The sequence below is a fragment of the Lodderomyces elongisporus genome, chromosome 2 (assembly GCF_030384665.1).
Source record: "Lodderomyces elongisporus chromosome 2, complete sequence".
Lineage (NCBI taxonomy): Eukaryota > Fungi > Ascomycota > Pichiomycetes > Serinales > Debaryomycetaceae > Lodderomyces > Lodderomyces elongisporus.
Genome location: NC_083674.1, coordinates 2,508,473 through 2,529,612, shown reverse-complemented (window position 1 = coordinate 2,529,612; position 21,140 = coordinate 2,508,473). Strand labels below are relative to the sequence as shown.

Sequence of the window (21,140 nt, the reverse complement as noted above, 5' to 3'; positions counted from 1 at the left end):
TTTTTGAAAATACTATGGTTGACCAATATAGTTTAGTTTTATTGTGTTTTGTTGCAAAAAATCATACAAAGATTAATCAACACCATTTTGATTATCTCTTTTCTGCTTCAGTTTCAATTTCAACTCTAACTTTTTCAAACTCGACATTAGATAATCCATACGCTAATCGCTCATGAAACAAAAACATAACACTCAAACTTGCCATTCTTCAAATATTCACATCTTCCAACACCCAGCTATGATTGTTCACAACTGGATACACACTATTCACGCGCACCAGTATACACTTAGACACAGATATCTTCGTCACAATGCTCGCTACCACTTTTGATTTTGTGTCGCAAGTTTCTCCTACCAATACATTTTTTCAAGTCGATGTGTTGTTACGTGTTTCTCTTCCAGAACCCCAAAGAAAGAAAGAAAGAAAGAACAACAAAAAAATAAAAAATACAACAAACCCAAAACGAGCAAAGGCGAGAAAGCCTGAAAAACGAGGAAAAATTATGGATAAATTGTGGTTGTGAAAAATGCGAATAGTGTAGGCTATATATACATATACATATACATATACATATACATATAGTGTGCACCTACAGACGTCGATAGTCTTTGCCATAACCTATAAGCATACACACAGCACTTTATATTCTACACTACAACTATTCTATTATCACATAATGTCAGTGTTTGTTGCTAGAGTCAAGAACGTATTGAGTGGAGATACAGTTATTGTCATCCCATCCAAGTCAACTCAAAACCCACCACCTGAAAGAACAATCACCTTGTCCTATGTCAAACCAATTGACGAATTCGAGTCCAAAGAGTATTTACGTCAATTGCTTTTGGGTAAAGAGATCAAGTTTAGAGTATTCAACAAGGTTGGCACTAGAGAGTTTGGTGATATACAGGCACCAATTTTCAACTCACTCATCGAATACTTGTTGACCAATGGATACGTCAAAGTCAAGGAAACGTTACCAGATGACGATGAAGAAGTACAACGCTTGAAGCAGATTGAAAATGCTACAAAGTTGAAAAAAACGGGTCTTTGGGATTCCAAAAAACACTCCAGAATCACCACAGTGCCAATTGACGAGAACATTATCCTTGCATCACAAAAGAAGCCTTTAAAATTAATTGTTGATAGAGTAATTAGTGGTGACCGTGTTGTTGCAACCATCTTTGTAAATACTGTTAAAATTGTACAAACTACTCCTGTTTTGTTGGCTGGTGTCAAATCTCCAAGAACTGATGTTGCAGACCAACCACAGAATATCACACAAGCTGCAAAGGAGGCAAAATACTTTGTTGAGCAACAATTGTTAACCAGAGATTCATTAGAAGTTACCCTCATTGGCGAGAGTCAAGCGGGTGTACCAATTGCATTGATAAACAACGACATTTCTGAAAAAATCTTGGAAAAGGGTTATGGTGAAGTTGTAGATTGGCAATCAAGCTTGATTGGTTCAACCATTATGAGCAAGTTGAGAAAAGCTGAACAAACGGCAAAGGCATTGGGTAAAGGAATCTTTGCCAATACTTCCAAACCAGCACACTCTAAAGTTAAAACCGATTCTAAATTGACGCCGGGAAAGAAAACAAATGTCACAATCTCAAAAATCATTAGCGCTGATACATTGAATGTTAGATTGCCAGATAATGATGAAGAAGTTACTGTACAATTAGCTTCATTAAAGGCACCAAAACCAAACGACACAACAATCACTAATGATTCAAACAAACAGCAAGCATTGATTGCAACCGCTCGTGAATTTGTCCGTAATCAAGCAATTGGGAAGTCGGCTTCATTATATGTCGATGGGTTTAGAGAAGAAAATAAAGACTTGAACCTTCCTTCAAGATTCTTGGTCTCATTGAAAATTGGCAATACAGATCTTTCAGAAACTATCGTCAGTGCCGGTTTTGCAACCGTTATTAAACACAATAAGGCAACTGCAAACGAGCGCTCAATGAATTGGGATAAATTGATTGAATTGGAAGAAGTTGCAAAAAAGGGCAAAAAAGGTATGTATGGAGACTTGGCCAAGGTCCTTACTGTGGGTACAAGAATCATCGATGCCTCTGAAAATGCTACCAAGGCAAAGACATTCTTCAACGGTTTCAAACAAAAGGGAAGAATAAGTGGATACCATGTCGATTTTATCCCTAATGCCACAAGAGTTAAACTTTTCCATCCAAAAGATGGTATGAGATTGAACTTGATTCTTGGCGGATTATCCAATGACAAAGCAAATTCTTTACCGGAAGCTACTGAGTATTTGAACAAGAAATATCTTCAAAGAAATGTTGAGTTTGAAATTTATTCCACTGATAAACTTGGCTCCTTTATTGGTAACCTTTACACCAACTCGCATGCTTTGGCCCCAGTTCAGGAACAACTCTTGCAACAAGGTTTGGTTAAAATACACGATTTTGCAATCAATACAAACCCACAAGCATCTGTATTGATTAAAGCTGAAGATGAGGCCAAGGAAGCTAAAAAAGGGTTATGGCAAAATTATGACCCAATAGAAGAAGAATCCAAACAACAAGGAGAAGGAGCCAAAGTTGCAGGAAAATTGCAATCTCTCAATCTTACCAATGCTTCCTCAGCTAAGCCTAAATTCTTTGACATCAAAGTTGTTGGAATTGATCCCGAGACAGTAAAACTTTATTATCACTTGATTGATCCTCACACCAAGCAACAATTCCAAACTTTTAAGCAGCAGTTTCAAACTTTCCATGCGCAATCTCCATCAGCCTCGAAACTCAGCTCTGATTCATTACCAGTGACATACACCTCACCACCAAGGAAAAATGAACTTGTTGCTGCCAAATTTTCAGACGATGGCAAATTCTATCGTGCCAAGTACTCGGGATTTGACAAGACTATAGGAAAACATAGAGTGGATCACATTGATTATGGCCAAGAAGACACGGTCTCCAATATCAAAGACCTTCGTTATTTGTCATCGCAATTCAATCTTGCAGCATACCCTGTTTTTGCTCATCTGACTACGTTGCAGAACTTAAGGTTCCCACCAGATTATCTTGAAGAAGCAGTGGATGCAGTTGATGACTTGACTTTTGACAAAAAGCTCGTGCTCAGTGCTATTGCTAGCCCAGCAGATGGAGTAGAATACACTGGTGTTCTTTATGATGCAGAGGAAAGTTTGAAAGATGAATCGTACACCATTAATGGTGAATTGGTCAAGGATGGCTTAGCCGTTGTGGATGAAAGGAGCATTCCACCAACGGTTAAGGAATATGTAGAGGACTTGCTCAAGGTGCAAAAGAAAGCCAGACTGGGACATGTAGGATGTTGGAAATTTGGTGATGTTGCATTTGGCGAGGATGAAAGTTTACTAGCATAGATGGAGCAGCTTTAATTAAAGTGTATATCAAAAGTTTATTAACAGTTACTAAGCATCTATATAAAGTCTTTGTGTCTTTGCGTCTTTGCGTCTTTACCTTTTTCACTAAATCTCTTTTAATTTTTCATGCTTTCATGTTTACAAGTTTATAATTTGTCATTACTTGCTCCAATGTTAGATTTTCCCAAATTTATCTTTATTCAGTATTTACCCGAAAAATTTGGCGTATTTCGATTTCTCATTCTCCTTCTTTTGAGCAATTGCTTTTTCAGCAGCGGTCATTTTTGCCGATATTACTTTGTCATCAGGCACTATTTCATGTGCTTCTTTCAAATCCCTTAGAGAATTTTCGAATTTTTTCAAGCTAAAGTAGCTCGATCCCCGTCGGAACAATGCCTTTGCACGGTCTTGCTGAGATACTTTGGCATCCATATCGAGTAAAAAAGTTGAGTAATCAATTGCCTTTTGGTGATTCTCCAACTGTAAGCAAACCAAACTTAGGTTCAAATATACTTTCTTTTTCAATTCTTTAAACTTGACATAAAGCTCAGGGTTTTGGTCTTGATCAGGGTCAAACTCAACGATATATCTTAAACATTTCCTCCATTTGAACCACGCGTCTTGTTTCTTACCCATTTTGAATAATTGAGCACCGCTCTCTTTCATCTTGCATGCGGCATCATATGCTTCCTGAGTAGATTCCTGATCAAAATTTGTATCGTCTTCAGGGTATTCTTCATAAATATCACCAGAAATGGAGTCATAACTTGCATTATACACAGGTACACCCATGTCTTTGTCCCAAACACCACAACTCTCGATAGTAATAGCGACTTCAGGCACATTCTCCAGGTTGGTTTTCACACGTTCGATTTCTCTAATGACCGATTTTCCATGTATAACTTCTCCAAATACACTATGCTTTTTCGCCAAATGGGGTTGGGGGTATGTTGTGATAAAGAACTGTGAGCCGTTTGCATTCACATCACCATTATTCGCCAGGCACAATTTAAAAGGTGGCATCTCATCGCAAAGGTTTTCTGCCGGAATAGGTCTTGTAGCATCAGATCCATAAATTGTCGATATATTACCACCATTGAGATCGCCAGCTTGTATAACAAAATTTTTAATCACCCTATTGAACTGGTTCCCTTTGTATGTATAAAGAATCTCGTTATCACTTACACCAAGAGTGATTCCTTTGCATAAAGTGAGAAAATTCTCACATGTCTGTGGCGCAAGATCATCATATAGCTTAAAGACTATTCGACCAACCTTTTGAGAGTCAATTGTGATATCGATATATGCCTTTTCATTCTCGGTCTCAATCTTCATATTTTGTAGTATTTATTGTTTTTAGCAGATTAGAGGATATGTGATCCAGCCGGTAGAGAAGGAAGGAAAGGTACGAGGTACGATGTATAAGGTACAAGGAAATTGGTAGCCCAGGAAAAAGAAAAAGAAAAAGAAGAAGAAGAAACCAAAAAATAAAAAAAGAAAAAGAAAAAGAAAAATTATTATAAAGACAATAGGTAGCAAAGCAATAGATCTTAAAAAAGCGCAAGCAGTATTCATTGGCATTGCAAATATTGCAGCAATTGCTGAGCATTCTTAGCTCCGACCTTGACAATATTTATTTTGAATTTCCTTTTAGCCACCACTTTACATTACCAACTCCTTTCTCAACAACAATGTTATCACGGTTCTCACGTGCAAACCCACGCAATTGTCTTGTTTACCACGGATCGAGATCATACTCTGAATCAGAAAAATATCGCGCATTGATTCACAATTCAGTGGATAATATCACCCAAACATTAGAGAAAGCCGACCGTTCCTCTTATATCCTAGCACAGTACATTCCTGAACCAGCTCGAGAAACATTCCTTGCCATTAGAGCATTCAATTTGGAAATCAACAAGATTAATGAAGGTGGAGCCAATACCCAATCGCGAGCCTCGCGGGCCTCGAACCAAATGTCGCAGACTTTGGGAGTCTCTACAGCTGATCTCAAGTTTAAATTTTGGAGTGATTTGATCCAGCGTATATTCACCGAGGATCCAGAAAGCACAAAGGATCTTGGTGAGCCCATAGCCATTTTGCTTCGAAATGCATTAAGGAACAATTTACATCTTGACATTTCCTATTTTCAGCAATTTTTGCAAACCAGACGACATTTCATCAAGACAAATGCAGTGTTCAACACAGTGGATGATATCTGCAGTTATGGTGAAGGCACGTATTCTCAGCTCAATTACCTAACACAGGGGGTGCTTTTATCGCCACTGATATCACCATCATCGATAAAGTTGCTCGAATATCTGAACCCACTACAATCTTTGGTGACTGATATCTCAGCTCATATTGGGCAAGCTACAGCAATTGCATCCATGATTAATGGACTTCGATTCTATGCATCATCGCGCAACCAAATTACCTTACCAGTGGATATCATGACAAAGAATGACTTGTCGCAAGAATCTCTTTTGCGTCTATTCCAAGGTCACGCTGATCCAACAGATGCGCGGGAAACAGTAAACAAGTTGAAGCAGGTGGTGTATGAGACGTCAATAGTTGCAAACGATCATATTCTTACAGCAAGAAAGAAATTGAAAGATTTCAAGGAGCAAGCTAGAGAAGTTGTGGCTAGCCACTCCAATGATGCTATATTGCAAAAATACTCCAAGAGCTGGAGAGGCGGCGTTCCGGATACGATATTCACGCCCATGATGGTTGGTATACCAACAAGTTTGTATTTGCAAAGATTGGAAAAGCACGATTTTGATGTTATGAGTCCCAAGTTGCAACAACAAGAATGGAGGTTGGCGTGGACTTCATTTAAGGATTACTATAGGAGGCAGATTTGAGAATGAAACTTTGTTTTTAGTATAGGCTCACAAAGGGGACCAAATGGAGAAGGGCCATAAATGATGTGTTTATATCTACCGGTACATACATACATAGATAGATGCATACATACATATACACATTTATATATATATACATACATATACACATTCATATATATATCAAGAATGTTGAAGATTAAAGTGCTTCTATAAAGTGGAAACATGGATTACCAAAAAGGTCTACATGGACAAATGATATAGCACATTTCTTGAAAAATCCGCATTTCAAAACCAGAAAAAACAACAAACAACAAACAAACAAGCAAACGCACACACATACACCGATGTCGTTCAAATATCTTCTGATTGCTTTTCAGCTTTTGAGCTAAGAATCTTTATTGGTTTCTTGGGTGCATTTTCTGCTCTTCGTAATGGTCGCGGATCATCACTATGCGAATTACTCTGTTGTTGTTGTTGTTGTTGTTGTTTAGTCTCTACTCGATCTTTTCTAGAACGTCGTCTCCTCAGCCGATTAGGCTCTAGTGTACCACTAGATTCCGTACTTTTTTGTTCTTTTTCTTTTGTTTCGTTGTTCTCGCTCTTAGCCTGTGTTTCCTTCTTCTTTTTTCTTCTCTTGTTCTTCAGTTGCTTCGCAAGGCTATCAGATTCTGTTTGTTTTTCACCTGCCGTTTGCAGCAGAGCAGGTTTTTTATTTTCGACGCCATCTTTTGCTGTAGTCTTGCTTTTCTTTCTGTTCTTGTTCTTGCCAACTTTCTGATCTTTAACTTTCTGCTGCTCTACATTATCTTTCGTATTGACGTTTTTATTGCCTTTTGATTGACCAGAATCGGGTACACCTCCTTTTTTTACAATCTTAGATGTCTTTTTCTTTTTGCCTCTGGTTTTTTTTGACAAAGCATCCAAAGAAGAAGAAGAAGAGGAAGAAGGGGAATCAGTAGCAGTAGCAGCAACTTTAGTAGTGGCTTTCAGCTTGTTTCTTTTCTTCCCAGCCGGTTCCTTGACTTTAATAAGATCGAATTCAGGAATTTCATGGTTCAAAAATTGCAAAAACCTTTGGTATATATCGTCGTCTTCCAATGGGACTGCTTTCCTTTTGTCCCTTCCTTTATTTCTCTTATTGACTATTGCACCACTAGTATTTATTTGTCTGCCATCAATCATCTTTTGAAATAAAGACTTTTCGATAATTGGAATGGTCGAGTCCTTTTCGTCATGAAATGATTTGTCTCTAACAAGGCCAGTGAATTCATTCATGTCGGCAACATTTTTGAAACTAACATAAGCACGGCTGTATACGGGCAACTCAAAAGGTTTCTGGGGATATGAACCTTTGACATAGTAATGTCGTACAATTTTGTTTTCTTTTTGGGGATAAAGTCCTTCCAACTGAGTGAGAAAATCGGACTCAGATAGCGCAGGCGGGAGCAATCGCACCACAAGTTTAAAGTTCCCGGAAATGATACCTAGTTCTGGATTGTCCACTTTTGGTCCAGACTTTTTTGCATTAATCAGTTGAGTTTTCTTCGATGAAGGACCACGGTGCATAGGTTTCGGACCCACATTTCTGCTCGGAGCTATCGATGCCATAACACTTGCCTATAGTTGATTTGTATTTTCAAAACAACGGTAAAATCTTGAGCGCTAAAAACGAGGATTGAAACTACAAATCAAGGAGAAACAAGGAAGAAATATATGTATTGAAAAAAGAAAGAACAATTGTTTCACTATAAAGGGGTTTAGGTGCGACTCAAGCTGTCACCTTTAAGATGGTGAATGATGCAATGCGTTTCTTCTACGTGAAATTGCGCACGCGATCGCTCTTGCCCTAGCTCTCACTCGCAGTCCTAATCCCCTTCTTCTCTCCCCCCCCCCCCCCCCCCAAGAACGCAAAAAGAAAATTAAGAAAGGATTGTCAAATCGTTGAGCATTACGGATGATCCATGATTAATTCAAGTTCATAGTAAAAATCAATCCAAAATCGAGTAAAACAGAATTTGACGTCAAAATCTGAAGATGTGAATGTTGTCAAGTAGTTTATTTCTTTCTATTTTATACGGTCTCTTTACTTGTAGCGTTATCGAGCAAAAAAAAAAGATAAACACAAAATTTGGGTATATATAGTCTCTTCGTGGTAGTGGCAGCATTTGTCTGCTGCTGTTAATACTACATTTCTTTCGTTTTTTGCTTTTTGCTTTTTACTTTTTGCTTTTTTTTTTTTTTTTTTTGGTTTTTTTCTTCTTTTCCCCAACGCTGTTCAAACGGATAAAATTGCAACACGCATTCCACAAATTCCTACAAATTCTACAAAGTTTACAAACCTCACCAATTCCACCACATACAATCCAGTCTTATCAACCTTTAATTTAACTATCAACATAGTATTTTTCTTTTCTTTTCTTCTTAAATTTTTTTTTTTTTTTTGCATTTGATTGGGTATAGAAAAGGGATTCTTTGCAACTATTGTGTCACTTTGTGCGTGGGGAAACAAGTTCACTATTAGCAAATCAACAACATAAGAGACACTGGCAATCATTCTACCGCGAATATTGCACACTTTTTTAACCCAGAGATATAACATTCCAGCAAAAAAACAAACGAACAACAACAAAGACAACAAAGACAACAAAGACAACAAAGACAACAACAAAGACAATAAGCGAAACATATCCATTCTCTTTACTTGTCCTAGTACTATATAATGAATGTCACTTCAGAACGTGGTGCACGTTCTGGCATAAAGACTGGCGATTCTTCGTCATCATTATCAACAACAACAACAACAACAACAACCACGACGGGTGCAGCTGGAGCAGAAGCGGCTTTGCATGAGGTCAAAAGGAAAACAGTTTCTTCCAACAGACCAATTTCAAGAGGAAATGTCAGCATTGACCCCACTACTTTGGCAGTGAATGAGTGTATGGCCATGGTCTCAGCAATGAGAAGATCAAATAGATGGGCTCAGGGAGGCGTTGCTGCCTTACTTAATGCTAGCGATATATTTGGTACACCCGACGACGACGAGGGCCTAACAAGTAATTTAGGCATATCTTCCATTCTCAACAATCAATCTGAAAAGGGCGCAAACTACAACGGGTCTACGTTGAGCACTAGTCGACTGGATAACCCCTTGTTGTCATCATTTTTGCAATTGAAGTCGATATTAACGGAATCTAAAACCATATTCGATATCGACAGTCTAACTTTACTCCAACCTTTCTTACTAGTTATTAAGCTGTCATCTACATCAGGGTATATTACGGGATTAGCACTTAATGCAGTTTCCAAGTTTTTGACGTATGATGTAATCTCATTGGATTCCAAGAATATAAATGCTTCGCTTGCGCAAATTGTTTCTGCATTGACCCACTGCCGTTTTGAAGCTGCTGATCAAAATTCAGATGATGCAGTTTTATTGAAAGTGCTTCGGCTATTGGAGAAGTTGGTGGAGAGCCTGCTTGTAGCTATTCTTACCAATGAAAGCGTCTCGGAAATTGTACATACCTGTCTCTCATTGGCATGCAACAAGAGAAGAAGCGAAGTGTTGCGAAGAGCAGCAGAGATGGCGATGATGTCCATCACAGTGGAGATTTTCTCAAAACTAAAAGAATTGGAGCCCGAAACTGATTTCTCTGGAAATGATCTTCAAACAAATTTCTCAAACACGGTGTTACCCGATGATGTCATTGGTGGTACGGAAACAAAAGCGTCTTCTGAGTCAAGTTCGAGCCCCAGCTCTGTTAATGGCGATAGCAAAAGCTCTATGGAGGTTGAAAAGCACAATGCTGAAGAACACGAACTGGTACAAGAAAGTTTTGATGACCCATTTGGCATCGTTTGTATAAATGAGTTTTTGGGGATACTTGTATCCTTCATCTCACCTACAAATCAGCATCAGCATATGGAGAGCACTCGAGTATTTGCATTAACACTCATTAATACTGCAGTCGAAGTGTCAGGCTCCGAATTGCCAAAGTATTCGTCTTTGTTAACAATGATTGCTGACCCTGTTTCCAAACACGTGTTGCAAATTATCACCACCACGGACTCAACCCCACTTTTGAAAGCTTCTTTGCAAGTATTTTCAACAATTTCCATCGTCCTTGGTTCCAGATTGAAACCCCAATTTGAACTATCCATACGCCTCATTATGAAAGCATTGCAACCTGAGCCAATATCAAACGACAAGACTGGGAAAAAAATTAGTAATCAACCATCAAGGACCCCGATTGCGAAAGAGTTATTACTAGAGTCGCTTAGCTTATTATGGACGAGGTCACCAGAGTTTTTCACGCGCATGTTTATCAATTACGATTGCGATTTTGAAAAGAGCGATTTAGCAGCAGATTTCATCAAGTTTTTGGCAAAGCAATCTCTTCCAGAAGCAGCAATCACACTGACCCACAATGTTCCACCATTGTGCCTTGACGGTTTGTTGACATTGATTTTGGGAATGAATGAGCGATCAAAGGTACATACTCGCGGATCGAAATCGGAGCTTTCGAAAAAATACCTTGAAAAAAGACGTAAAAAGACAGCTTTTATAAATTGCACAGAATTGCTCAATGAAAATCCTAAGGAAGGTGTTAAACTGCTAGCAAAAGAAGGGTTTATTAGTGATGACAAGGATTATGAAGAAGTTGCAAATTTTTTCTTTTCCAAGTCGGCTCGATTGAATAAAAAAATGCTTGGTGAATTTCTTGCAAAGCCGAAAAATTCACATCTTCTTGATGCATTCATTAGTCTATTTGATTTCCGTGATTTACGTGTCGATGAAGCATTAAGAATATTATTGAAAACATTTAGGTTACCGGGAGAATCACAACAAATTGAGAGGATTGTTGAGAAATTCGCTGAGAGGTATGTTTCATGCCAAGAAAACTCTGATTCCAATCAAGTTGATCTTTCCACTAAATCTCCAGCGACAAAAAGAAGAGGTTCAGCGGGTGAAGAAAACGACGAGGCAGTTAGACCGGATAAGGATTCTGTATTCATCTTGTCTTATTCTGTCATTATGCTCAATACAGATTTGCATAATCCACAAGTAAAGAGGCAGATGTTGTTGGAAGACTATAAACGAAATCTTAGAGGAGTTTATAATGGAAAAGATTTCCCCGAGTGGTATCTTTCCAAGATTTATTCATCCATCAAGGACCGTGAAATAATCATGCCCGAAGAACACCATGGAACCGATAAATGGTTTGACGATGTGTGGCACAATGCTGTTTCCACTCAAGATTTTTCCAATGAGACACACGATGAATTTGACGCTAAAGAGTTGTGTCATTTTGACTCAGTGTTATTACAGGCAATAGTAGACGATCTCATCTCAACCTTAATGGTGGTATACCAGGAGGCTTCAGACGATCACATAGTAACAAGGTTAATGTCGTCAGTGGACAAAGTGACCAGTTTGTGTTTAATTTATAATATTCCCGAACCTATTGATACATTGACAATTAGGTTGGTTCAATTTAGTAATCTTGCAAGAGGCGAATTGCGCAAAGGACTCAATGATGACAATATTCGAGAAGAGATTCCAATTACGCAACTTAAAATTGAGAAGAAAGATGGTGATATATTTGTTAGTGATTTATCCGTTTGGTTTGGACGAGATTTTAAAGCTCAATTAGCAGCCGTTATGTTGTTTAGATTGATGAAAAAAAGTGGTTGCAGAGTGACAAAGTCATGGGATAAAGTTGTTGATGTTATTCTCAATTTGTTTGAAAATTGTTTGATAGATCCAAACATGTTTGGCGAATTTCAAAAAAAGATTCAAATGGGACCTTTACCAAAAGTACAACCACTCTACCATATTAAAAAGAGCAAACCATTGAATAACTCAGGCTTGCTTTCCACCTTTTCCTCCTTTCTTAAAGGATATAATGACGAACCACCAGAGCCAACCGATGTTGAGATTGAGGCAACGTTATCATCAATGGACTGCGTCAAGACCATTAACGTACCAAACATCTTTGCGATAGTGTCTAAAAGTGATTCAAGAAATTTGATGGAGTTTATCTCGCTATTTTTGGCGTCAATTCCAAAACTCGACGAAAAGAATAAGAGGTTTTGCGAAACAGAAACTTTGTTCATTTTGGAAGCTTGTGTCTGTTTTTGCTTATTACTCAATAGCCAAAAGATCATGGAGAAAGTATATGATTGTTTAAATGAAGTGAATGGGTTGAGTAAAAAAGGTCAGCTCAGGTTAACCACTTACAAATTGCTTTTGTTGAGATATTATGAAAACGAAAATAGTTTATTAGTTGTTTTGAAAACATTGGGAGAGTCAGATAAGGATCTTATGAGTAAACACGGCGGACAGATTTTACAACCACTTTTATCATTATTGGATGATGATTGTTGGTGTTACAAGAAATTGCTCGTGGATGACAATTATTGGAACACCCTTCGCTATTTTGGCTCGCTTCAAGTAAATGCATTTGATATAATTCCATTCTTGGAAAGCTTTGTTGCCAACTCTAGAGAAGAGATTACCCCCGCCAATTTTGTCTCTGTGTTGGGGCTCATGGATGAGATTTCCTCGCTTGGCGCAATTGGATCACAATTTGAACATGAAAGCGAACACAATGGTGGTAAATTGGCTCAGAACTCGTATTATAATGATGTGATGGGTATGGCAAAGAAATCAATCGAATTAACTTCGAGGTTGGCTCCTTTGCTCACCAAGGAACAATTTCAACAAAATGGACTTGCGTATTCTTTTATTCAAGCTTTGGCACATCAATGCTTTAATCCTTGTCGCGAAGTAAGAGATTTTGCAGTCAAGACGTTGCAAGCGTCAACCACAAGTATGCAGTTAAATAAAGACATGACGTTTCAAGGTGTTTTCGAGTTTGGATACCTCCCATTATTATCTGAACTTTCAAAAGTTGAAGTATATAATAGTGGTCGAAATGGATTCCAAAAGACACGAAATGAAGTTGTATCGCTTATAAGTAAAGCATTCTTGAAAAACTTGGACAACACCAACTTAGATGACGTCAAACTGGTCTGGATCAAGATACTTGATGGTCTTTTAGAGTTTCAGAAAAATAATGGTAGGTACCTTTCACCGGAGCTGACCGAGTCGACGAAGGAGACATTGAAGAATATGATTCTCGTGTTACAAGCAAACAAGGTCATTGCTGATGATACCAACCACGACGAGAGTCTGAAACAAACAGTTGAAAAGATCAGGGTTTTATATCCCAGTCTAGCTGAGGAATTGGGTCTTGTTGAAAAGAAACTGGAAGTTGCAGAAACCGAAGAAACAAAGGAGAAACCAAATATGAAGAATGAGGAAGCAGAGACCGAGAAAGAAAATGATATAGAGGGAAAACAAGCTGATGGTGCAGAACATGAAAGCGAAAGAGTAATAGCCGCAGGAGATAAAGATCACGATGAAAAAACTGTATAGAAATGATAGAATACTTCATGAATTGAATTGGATTGAAATGAACTAGACAGAAATAGTAAAAGTAGTGATATTATTAACGCGGAATTACTCTTTTGTTTTTCTCCATCCGTCTTTATATTCTCTCTCTCTCTCTCTCTCTTTTTTTTTTTTTTTTCTGTCTTATAAATATTGTATTCATCTCCAAATGTTTATAGTTGTTCTTCTTCCTTTTAATTCAATTTTTCTTGTTTTTTTTTTTAACTTGCATATAGATTTGAAACTCAATATACTTCTTGGATTTACATTTCAAATTTAAAAGCATGGTGAATACAAATTCATATAGTCAAAGAGCCGAGCTCAGTTCGTCGCCAGTGACAAGGCGCTTGTTTAATTTGATGGAGGAGAAAAAGTCTAATTTATGTGCCTCAATCGATGTACGCACCACTGCAGAGTTTTTGCTGTTGGTGGATAAACTTGGTCCTTTTATTTGTTTGGTCAAGACCCACATTGACATAATTGACGATTTCTCCTACGAGAAAACCATCCTACCGCTCCTTGAACTTTCCAAAAAGCACAAGTTTATGATTTTTGAGGATAGAAAATTTGCAGACATTGGAAATACAGTTAAAGCTCAGTACACAGGAGGTGTTTATAGAATTGCAGAGTGGTCTGACATCACCAATGCCCATGGGGTAACCGGAGAAGGTGTTGTAAAAGGATTAAAAGAAGGTGCTAGCGAAGTTACGGATCAACCGCGTGGATTGCTCATGTTAGCAGAACTCTCCTCGAAAGGATCATTAGCGTACGGAGAGTATTCAGCAAAAACAGTCGAGATTGCCAAATCGGACAAAGAGTTTGTTATGGGATTCATTGCGCAAAGGGATATGGGTGGTGCTGATGAAGGGTTCGATTGGGTTATTATGACTCCGGGCGTAGGATTGGATGATAAAGGTGATAGCTTGGGTCAACAGTATAGAACTGTTGATGAGGTAGTATCTACAGGTACAGATATCATTATTGTTGGTAGAGGCTTATTTGGAAAAGGTAGAGACCCAACAGTAGAAGGAAAGAGATACCAAAAAGCGGGGTGGGATGCTTATTTGCACAGAACTAAGTAGTGCTTGGTAGTACATTGAACTATACATTGAACAATACATTGGACAATGTGTCATTTGTCAAATTCTAGGTGCCAAATGCTCTATAAAAATTTCTATACTCTAGATTCTATAATCTGTTTATATACATTAATGCAATAGTACTTTCTGCCTTCTCTCTTACATCACTTTTTGCACAAAAAATGATAATAAAAAAAACACTAAATTGATCTCCATCTCTTTTTTGTTTTTTTGTCTTCAACAGTTAAGCATCAAGCACCTCGTAGTCATCAAAGTTGTCAGCTAGTCTTGTTCTAGTAATTTCGAATACCAACAACGCTACCGAGGTGGCAGGAATGGTTGTCAAAGCATTTCTCACAAACCCGCTATAAGCAGCTTCAAACCAGGTAATTTTGGCTCTTCTCTTCATCCGAAGTATCTGATTAAAAGTGTCAATGTATGAGTTGTAGTATACTTTAAAAAGTGGTTTATCTTTTCTTGCCGATGCATTGTAGAAGTCCAAAGCTTCAAGACGTGAAAAATGGATCTTTTGCACCTTGGTGATGGGATACTGTACCGCCAATAAAGAAAATGCAGCAGATGCACCAGCGAGTAGAACAAACGTCGACTTGAGCAATTTTGCCAGGCGGTACCTTTCCAATCGTTCCATTTTCTCATCAACTTGGTCCTCATCCCATTTAAACCATTTTTGTAGCTTATGCCTAATAAGATCTTCTGAATTGCGGTACACTTTAATGAGCTGGTATGTGATATTGTAGCCTTGTGTCTTTACCGTTTCAAATGTCGAAAAATAAAATGCAAATCCAAAACTTTCCTTGATAAGCGAAAACCCATACCCTGCAAACACTCCCACAAGCCCAATATCCTTTAGCTTGCTAATACCGAATCGCCACAAATTCTGGTGGTTCCCTTCTAGCATTTCAGAAACTGACAGCCTAGTATAAATGGCGTCGATTGGTGCAGCAACGAGGGATTGCATACCACCTGCCACAAATCCAGCCCTCCAAGTATCAAAAGGTGCATACCAATTGAAATGCGTTGGCTTGTTACCTCGCGCTTTAGTATAATGGTCAAGCATAGTCAAGTATGTTGCATACAAAATAATACCCGTTGCCGAGTTTGCAATCAATGGTGGCAAGACCTGCTCAGGTATAAACTTCCACCCTTCCTTCCTTAAAACATTGACTAGCATAGCCAATGAGGAATGGGTGCGGAAGCGATATGGTTTCCCCAGAATATTATCATGCTTGTCTGCAACTGCACGAACATATGCCAAATAATCGAATCTCGACGGTCGGAATAATTTAACAGGGGTTCTTAGGTAGAAGCTTTGGAGTTGGTATATGAACGCTCGCATACCAGCTGCAAACACGGACACAGCTTGGTTACTGGATTTATTGGTCACAGCTTGTGGTGAATCTGCTTGCGATAGACTCAGGTCATTTGCAATAATGGACGGAAGTAGAATATCTCTTAGAGCTTTAGAAGCGTAGGTTGGTATTCCATGCCGCAGTCGTCGCTCTTGGTCAACAATCAAAACAGTGTGATTATCTGATTCAACCATCAACTTATCGCTCTTCTTATATATAAGTTTATACTTGTCTATACTTGTCTATAGTTGTCTAATTGTCTATTTGTTTGTGAGCCAATTCGTTCTATCATTCGGTCCAGACTATAGTGTGAGCAGAGCTGTAAGGCCAGACCAAAGAAAGCGGTAATATATAACTGCGCGGCCCCTGTGTGAAAAGAGAGAAAGAGGTAAAAAAAACACCAAGAAAAAAAAGAAAAAAAAAACTATAAAACTTAATGAGACTAAAAAATTGTGTGTATATATAAATATATGTATACAAGTATAAGTGTATATATATATATATATATATGTATATAAATATATACAATCTAGATGCGCATTTCTATGTTGGCATGGAATATAGTCTTTTAAACGTCGACTATTGAAATTTTGTTTCTTTTTTGAAAAAGAAAAAGCACAAACAGGAAAAATAAAACCACTAACAAATATGTTATTTAGCTCCGGAAACCATTCTAGCCACTTTGACCACTATTTTAGAATGTTGTTTCCTTAAGAATAAAGATTATGATGTCAAAAAAGAAAATGACGTATATGGTTGATGTCCCGTGTCCCTTTAACATAAGACATGGTAGCGACACTTTTGCTCAAACACAAAATAATAATAAAAAAAAAAAGAGATACAAGAGCGCGCCGCGCAATTTTGAGCTTTGTTAAAGAGATTGCAGTATCTTGAACTGAAGCATCACGACACGTTTATATACGAAACCAACTGTCTTACCGAATCTATTAATATTCAGCTCCAGTTGTCCTGAATTGTTCACTCACAATTAAATAATACAATTGGGATTAATCAAATGTTACTCAATGAGGATTCTGTGAATTTATACAATTTGACTGTGAAATGCGCAACAAACTTTTCGTACTCAGTGATAGGCCGGTTTGTCCCCCATCGCAAAGATGAACAGTTGGTTCTTGTTTCCAGTAGCCACATGCTATTGTATTACATGGATGAGAACACGGGAAGCTTGATCAACATTGTTAACCAGAACTTATTTGGGGTAGTGAATCAAGTGCATAAAGTCCAACTTAACAGCAACCAAGACGCCTTAGTCTTCACCAGCGATTCGGGCAATTTATCAGTTTTGACGTACGATGAACATTTGAAAAAATTCAAGTCCATACTACAGCAACCAATCGCAAAGAATGGATGGAATAAGACATACCCGGGTGAGTACTTGGCAGTTGATCCACAGAACCGATGCATACTAGTTGGGGCCGTTGAGCGGGAAAAGTTATTATTTCGAATAGAAACAACCATCCTGGAAAACGGTTCTGCAAAATTTGAGATAAGTTCACCTATCACCTTTCAAACAAGACGTTTATTGTGTTTGAAATTGGTGGCATTATATACCGAGTTTGAGAATCCATCATATTGTGCCCTTGAATTTGACCCTGAGAAGCAACAAACACTGTTTGCACTCTACGAGTTCGATCAGGGGTTGAATTATATTGTGAAACAGAAAGTTGCTAATTCGATATTGCCCAACGATGCCAATTACTTGATTCCTGTACTGGGCGCAATTGGCGGGGTGCTTCTCTGTGGTGAAAATTGGATACGGTTTGTAAAAGCAAACAAGGATAATATCGTACTACCATTGCCAAGGCGTGGAAACCAAAACACCATTATCGTCAATCATGTAAGTCATTTTCTTAAAAAAAAGGGCTTGTTTATTTTCATGCAAAGTACGTTAGGTGATATCCTCACATTGGTGTTTGATTATGATAGTGATAGATCAAAGGTTAAAGACATCACAATCACGTATTTTGATACTATTCCGCCAAGTCAATCTTTAAACATATTTAAATCAGGTTTTTTGTTTGCGAATTCTTTAAACAATAATCAAGTATTGTACCAATTTATGAAACTAGGCGCAGACCTGTCTGATGCCACTTCAGTTAAGTTATCTACCGTAACAGATGCAAATTCCATTGACATTGCAAAGAAACTTCACTATAAATTTGAAGTTCGATCTTTGCAGAACTTAAGCGAAATCGACACTTTAGAATCACTCAGTCCCATAACGGACTCAAAGCTTTTACCGAATTCGCATCTTGCAACTTTGTCGAGCAACCATAAGATGAAAACTGTCATGGCAGGAATTCCCACTTCAGTATTGGTTGAATCCCCCTTAACCTTGACACCCACCAATGTCTTTACCACTAAGCTTTCCGAAGACTCGCCTAATGACGAGTATCTAGTGTTTACGTCAACATTGTCTTCCGAAACTCTAGTGTTTTCTATTGGGGAAAGTCTCGAGGATGTAACCGATTCCAAGTTTGTGCTTGATCAGCCTACAATTGCTGTACAGCAAGTTGGCAAAGCATCAGTAGTTCAGATATACGCCTATGGATTGCGCCATATCTCTACCAAAATCGGTAATAGTAAAAAAGTGACAGACTGGTACCCACCAGCCGGTATTTCTATTGTACACGCTGCGACAAATAATAAACAAGTATTGATTGCTTTATCAAACTCTGAGGTTGTTTATTTTGAAACTGATCCAACGGATGACCAATTACTGGAGTATCAGGAAAAGCTAGAGGTGACCTCGCCAGTCACATCAATGACCATCTCACCGGAGCGAAGCTCCTTTGCCATAATTGGATGCTCCGATGAGACAATACAAGTAATTTCTTTACAGCCGCAAAGCTGTCTCGAGGTCAAGTCTCTTCAAGCGCTTTCGTCAAAAGCCAACTCTTTGGCGATGTTGACTAACGAGCGTACAACATACGTTCATATAGGTATGGAAAATGGTGTTTATGCGAGAACCAAAATTGATAAATTTAGTGGTAAGCTATCAGACACGAGAGTGAAGTATCTCGGCTCAAAGCCTATTGCATTAGAGCATGTTAAATTATCGGAGGAAGTAGAAGGGATTCTCGCTATTTCATCACGTACTTGGGCAGCATTTCATTATAGAGGAACTTACAAAATCATACCCTTACTAGGGGTAGACATTGACCATGGAGCTTGTATTATATCCGAGGATATTGGGGGTGAGGCCATTGTTGGAACTAAGGGTAACAACTTGGTAATATTATCAGCTGGCGAGGAGGATAGTCTTTTTGATCCAAATCAAACTGTGACGGTTGTGAGCACTAATTTGAGGTATCAACCAAGGAAATTGTTGACTCAAGTTGGCTCACGAAGTTATATCAGTCAAGTGGGAGTCAACATTGTATCACCATATGCTACAAGCTTGACAAAAGTTGTGAAGGACAAAGTTGACTCTGAATACTATGAAACTTTTGGATATGAACGAGAATTGGGCCGCAGTGCATCTTGTGTTCAAATTCTACAGAACCGTGATGTGAAGCAAACATTGGAGTTTAACAAAAATGAAACTATTATTGGCATGACTAATGCAGTATTCAACAAGAATGAGTACCTCATTGTTGGTGTCATTAACACTGTATCAAAAAAAAGTACGCTTTACACATTTAGACCGGACAAAAAGAAATTTTTGCAATATACACACAAAACTGAATTGAACTACATCCCACTGGTCATAGATTGGTTTAATGATAAAGTTCTTGTTTGCTCAGGGAACTCGATTTCGCTATATGACCTTGGCCAGCGCCAGCTTCTTCGTAAATCATTTACCCGGATCGATTTCCTCAAAAACATTGTCAAATACCTTCCACTATCTCAAAACCGAGTTGTGTTTGCAGACTCGCAAAGTGCTTCGGTTGTTTTTGCGAAATTTGATGCCGATGGAAATCAGTTTATACCTATCGCCGATGATGTAATCAAGCGGAATTGCACTGCATTGTCTAAATTAGATTATGACACGATTATTTGCGGTGACAAGTTTGGTCAAATTAGCATATCACGATTAGATAGCCAGGACTCGCGCCAGGTAGATCAGGAATGGTCGATTTTTAAAGCCAGGACCAAGGAACTCGGTGCAGGCTTCAGCTCGTGCGTTTGCAAGCTACACAATATCTGCGAATTTTTCATTCCTGATATTATAACATCTTTTCAGCCTTCAAGGTCAACTAAAAAAATGCAAAATACTAATAGTTTTAATGCCGAGGGAACAACTGGTTATGGTGATGTTGGTGTTGGTATTGATGAAAATGTCGATGGGGGTAATGCAGGTGATAGCGATGATGGGTGTATCGTATACACAGGCATACAAGGAACAATCGGTGTCTTAATTCTGCTCCTTACCAAACACGAGGTGGAGCTATTATTCAATCTACAGCTCGAATTGCGCAAACTTTGCAATCACGATGATGACGCAGTAAGCGGGGTTGCCAGTTGGATATCACCTTTAGGCAAAGATCATCTCAAGCACCGCAGCTACTTTAACCCTGTGAAGAATATTATTGATGGAGATTTTGTTGAGTGTTACTTGCAATTGCTGCAAAACTGGAAAGTCAAAATTGGTGAAGCAATCGACAAATCACCTAACGAGATTGAAAAGCGGTTGAATGATATAAGAAATAGATCTATTATTTAGTAAATAGTTTTCATCTATTCATCTTTCTCTCATTTCTTTGTTGATGTCATGTTTGTATTTTTTTTGTTTTCTTTTTCTTGTATTGAATTATTACTCAACTTCTTTTATTCATTTTTTGTATCTAAACAATCTAATAATCAAAATAAAAAATGTCCTATAAACATGTAACAAGCCATTTCTCGTAAAATGCAAGAAAGCATTTGTGAAAGGAAGAAAATATAAACTATAAAATGTAACGTATATATATATGTATAACAACAACAAAAAAACAACAACAACAGCAGCAGCAACAGCAACAGCAACTAAAATTACACTATATTGCAGTTTT

The 21,140-nt window shown here is 38.1% G+C and overlaps 8 protein-coding genes across 8 annotated transcripts; 5 read left to right on the top strand and 3 right to left on the bottom strand. All coding sequences in view use genetic code 12, as the record gives it.

The window, feature by feature from the left end:
* Positions 1-677: 677 nt before the first annotated feature.
* PVL30_002235 (uncharacterized protein) lies at positions 678-3,374 on the top strand (the record flags this gene model as incomplete). Its single annotated transcript, XM_001527330.1, has 1 exon — positions 678-3,374. One exon carries the CDS (start codon positions 678-680, stop codon positions 3,372-3,374), a length of 2,697 nt encoding a protein of 898 aa, XP_001527380.2.
* Positions 3,375-3,581: 207 nt separating this feature from the next.
* Positions 3,582-4,709, bottom strand: PVL30_002234 (uncharacterized protein; the record flags this gene model as incomplete). Its single annotated transcript, XM_001527329.1, has 1 exon — positions 3,582-4,709. One exon carries the CDS (start codon positions 4,707-4,709, stop codon positions 3,582-3,584), a length of 1,128 nt encoding a protein of 375 aa, XP_001527379.2.
* Positions 4,710-5,065: 356 nt separating this feature from the next.
* Positions 5,066-6,241, top strand: PVL30_002233 (uncharacterized protein; the record flags this gene model as incomplete). The annotated part of the gene is made up of 1 exon (XM_001527328.1): positions 5,066-6,241. One exon carries the CDS (start codon positions 5,066-5,068, stop codon positions 6,239-6,241), a length of 1,176 nt encoding a protein of 391 aa, XP_001527378.2.
* A 333-nt stretch (positions 6,242-6,574) lies between these two features.
* On the bottom strand, positions 6,575-7,831 carry PVL30_002232 (uncharacterized protein; the record flags this gene model as incomplete). Its single annotated transcript, XM_001527327.1, has 1 exon — positions 6,575-7,831. One exon carries the CDS (start codon positions 7,829-7,831, stop codon positions 6,575-6,577), a length of 1,257 nt encoding a protein of 418 aa, XP_001527377.2.
* A 1,111-nt stretch (positions 7,832-8,942) lies between these two features.
* GEA2 (GDP/GTP exchange factor for ARF) lies at positions 8,943-13,661 on the top strand (the record flags this gene model as incomplete). Its single annotated transcript, XM_001527326.1, has 1 exon — positions 8,943-13,661. One exon carries the CDS (start codon positions 8,943-8,945, stop codon positions 13,659-13,661), a length of 4,719 nt encoding a protein of 1,572 aa, XP_001527376.2.
* Positions 13,662-13,960: 299 nt separating this feature from the next.
* On the top strand, positions 13,961-14,758 carry URA3 (orotidine 5'-phosphate decarboxylase; the record flags this gene model as incomplete). Its single annotated transcript, XM_001527325.1, has 1 exon — positions 13,961-14,758. The coding sequence occupies one exon, from the start codon at positions 13,961-13,963 to the stop codon at positions 14,756-14,758; it is 798 nt and encodes a 265-aa protein (XP_001527375.2).
* A 241-nt stretch (positions 14,759-14,999) lies between these two features.
* PVL30_002229 (uncharacterized protein) lies at positions 15,000-16,319 on the bottom strand (the record flags this gene model as incomplete). The annotated part of the gene is made up of 1 exon (XM_001527324.1): positions 15,000-16,319. One exon carries the CDS (start codon positions 16,317-16,319, stop codon positions 15,000-15,002), a length of 1,320 nt encoding a protein of 439 aa, XP_001527374.2.
* An 821-nt stretch (positions 16,320-17,140) lies between these two features.
* RSE1 (pre-mRNA-splicing factor rse1) lies at positions 17,141-20,812 on the top strand (the record flags this gene model as incomplete). Its single annotated transcript, XM_001527323.1, has 1 exon — positions 17,141-20,812. The coding sequence occupies one exon, from the start codon at positions 17,141-17,143 to the stop codon at positions 20,810-20,812; it is 3,672 nt and encodes a 1,223-aa protein (XP_001527373.2).
* Positions 20,813-21,140: the final 328 nt, after the last annotated feature.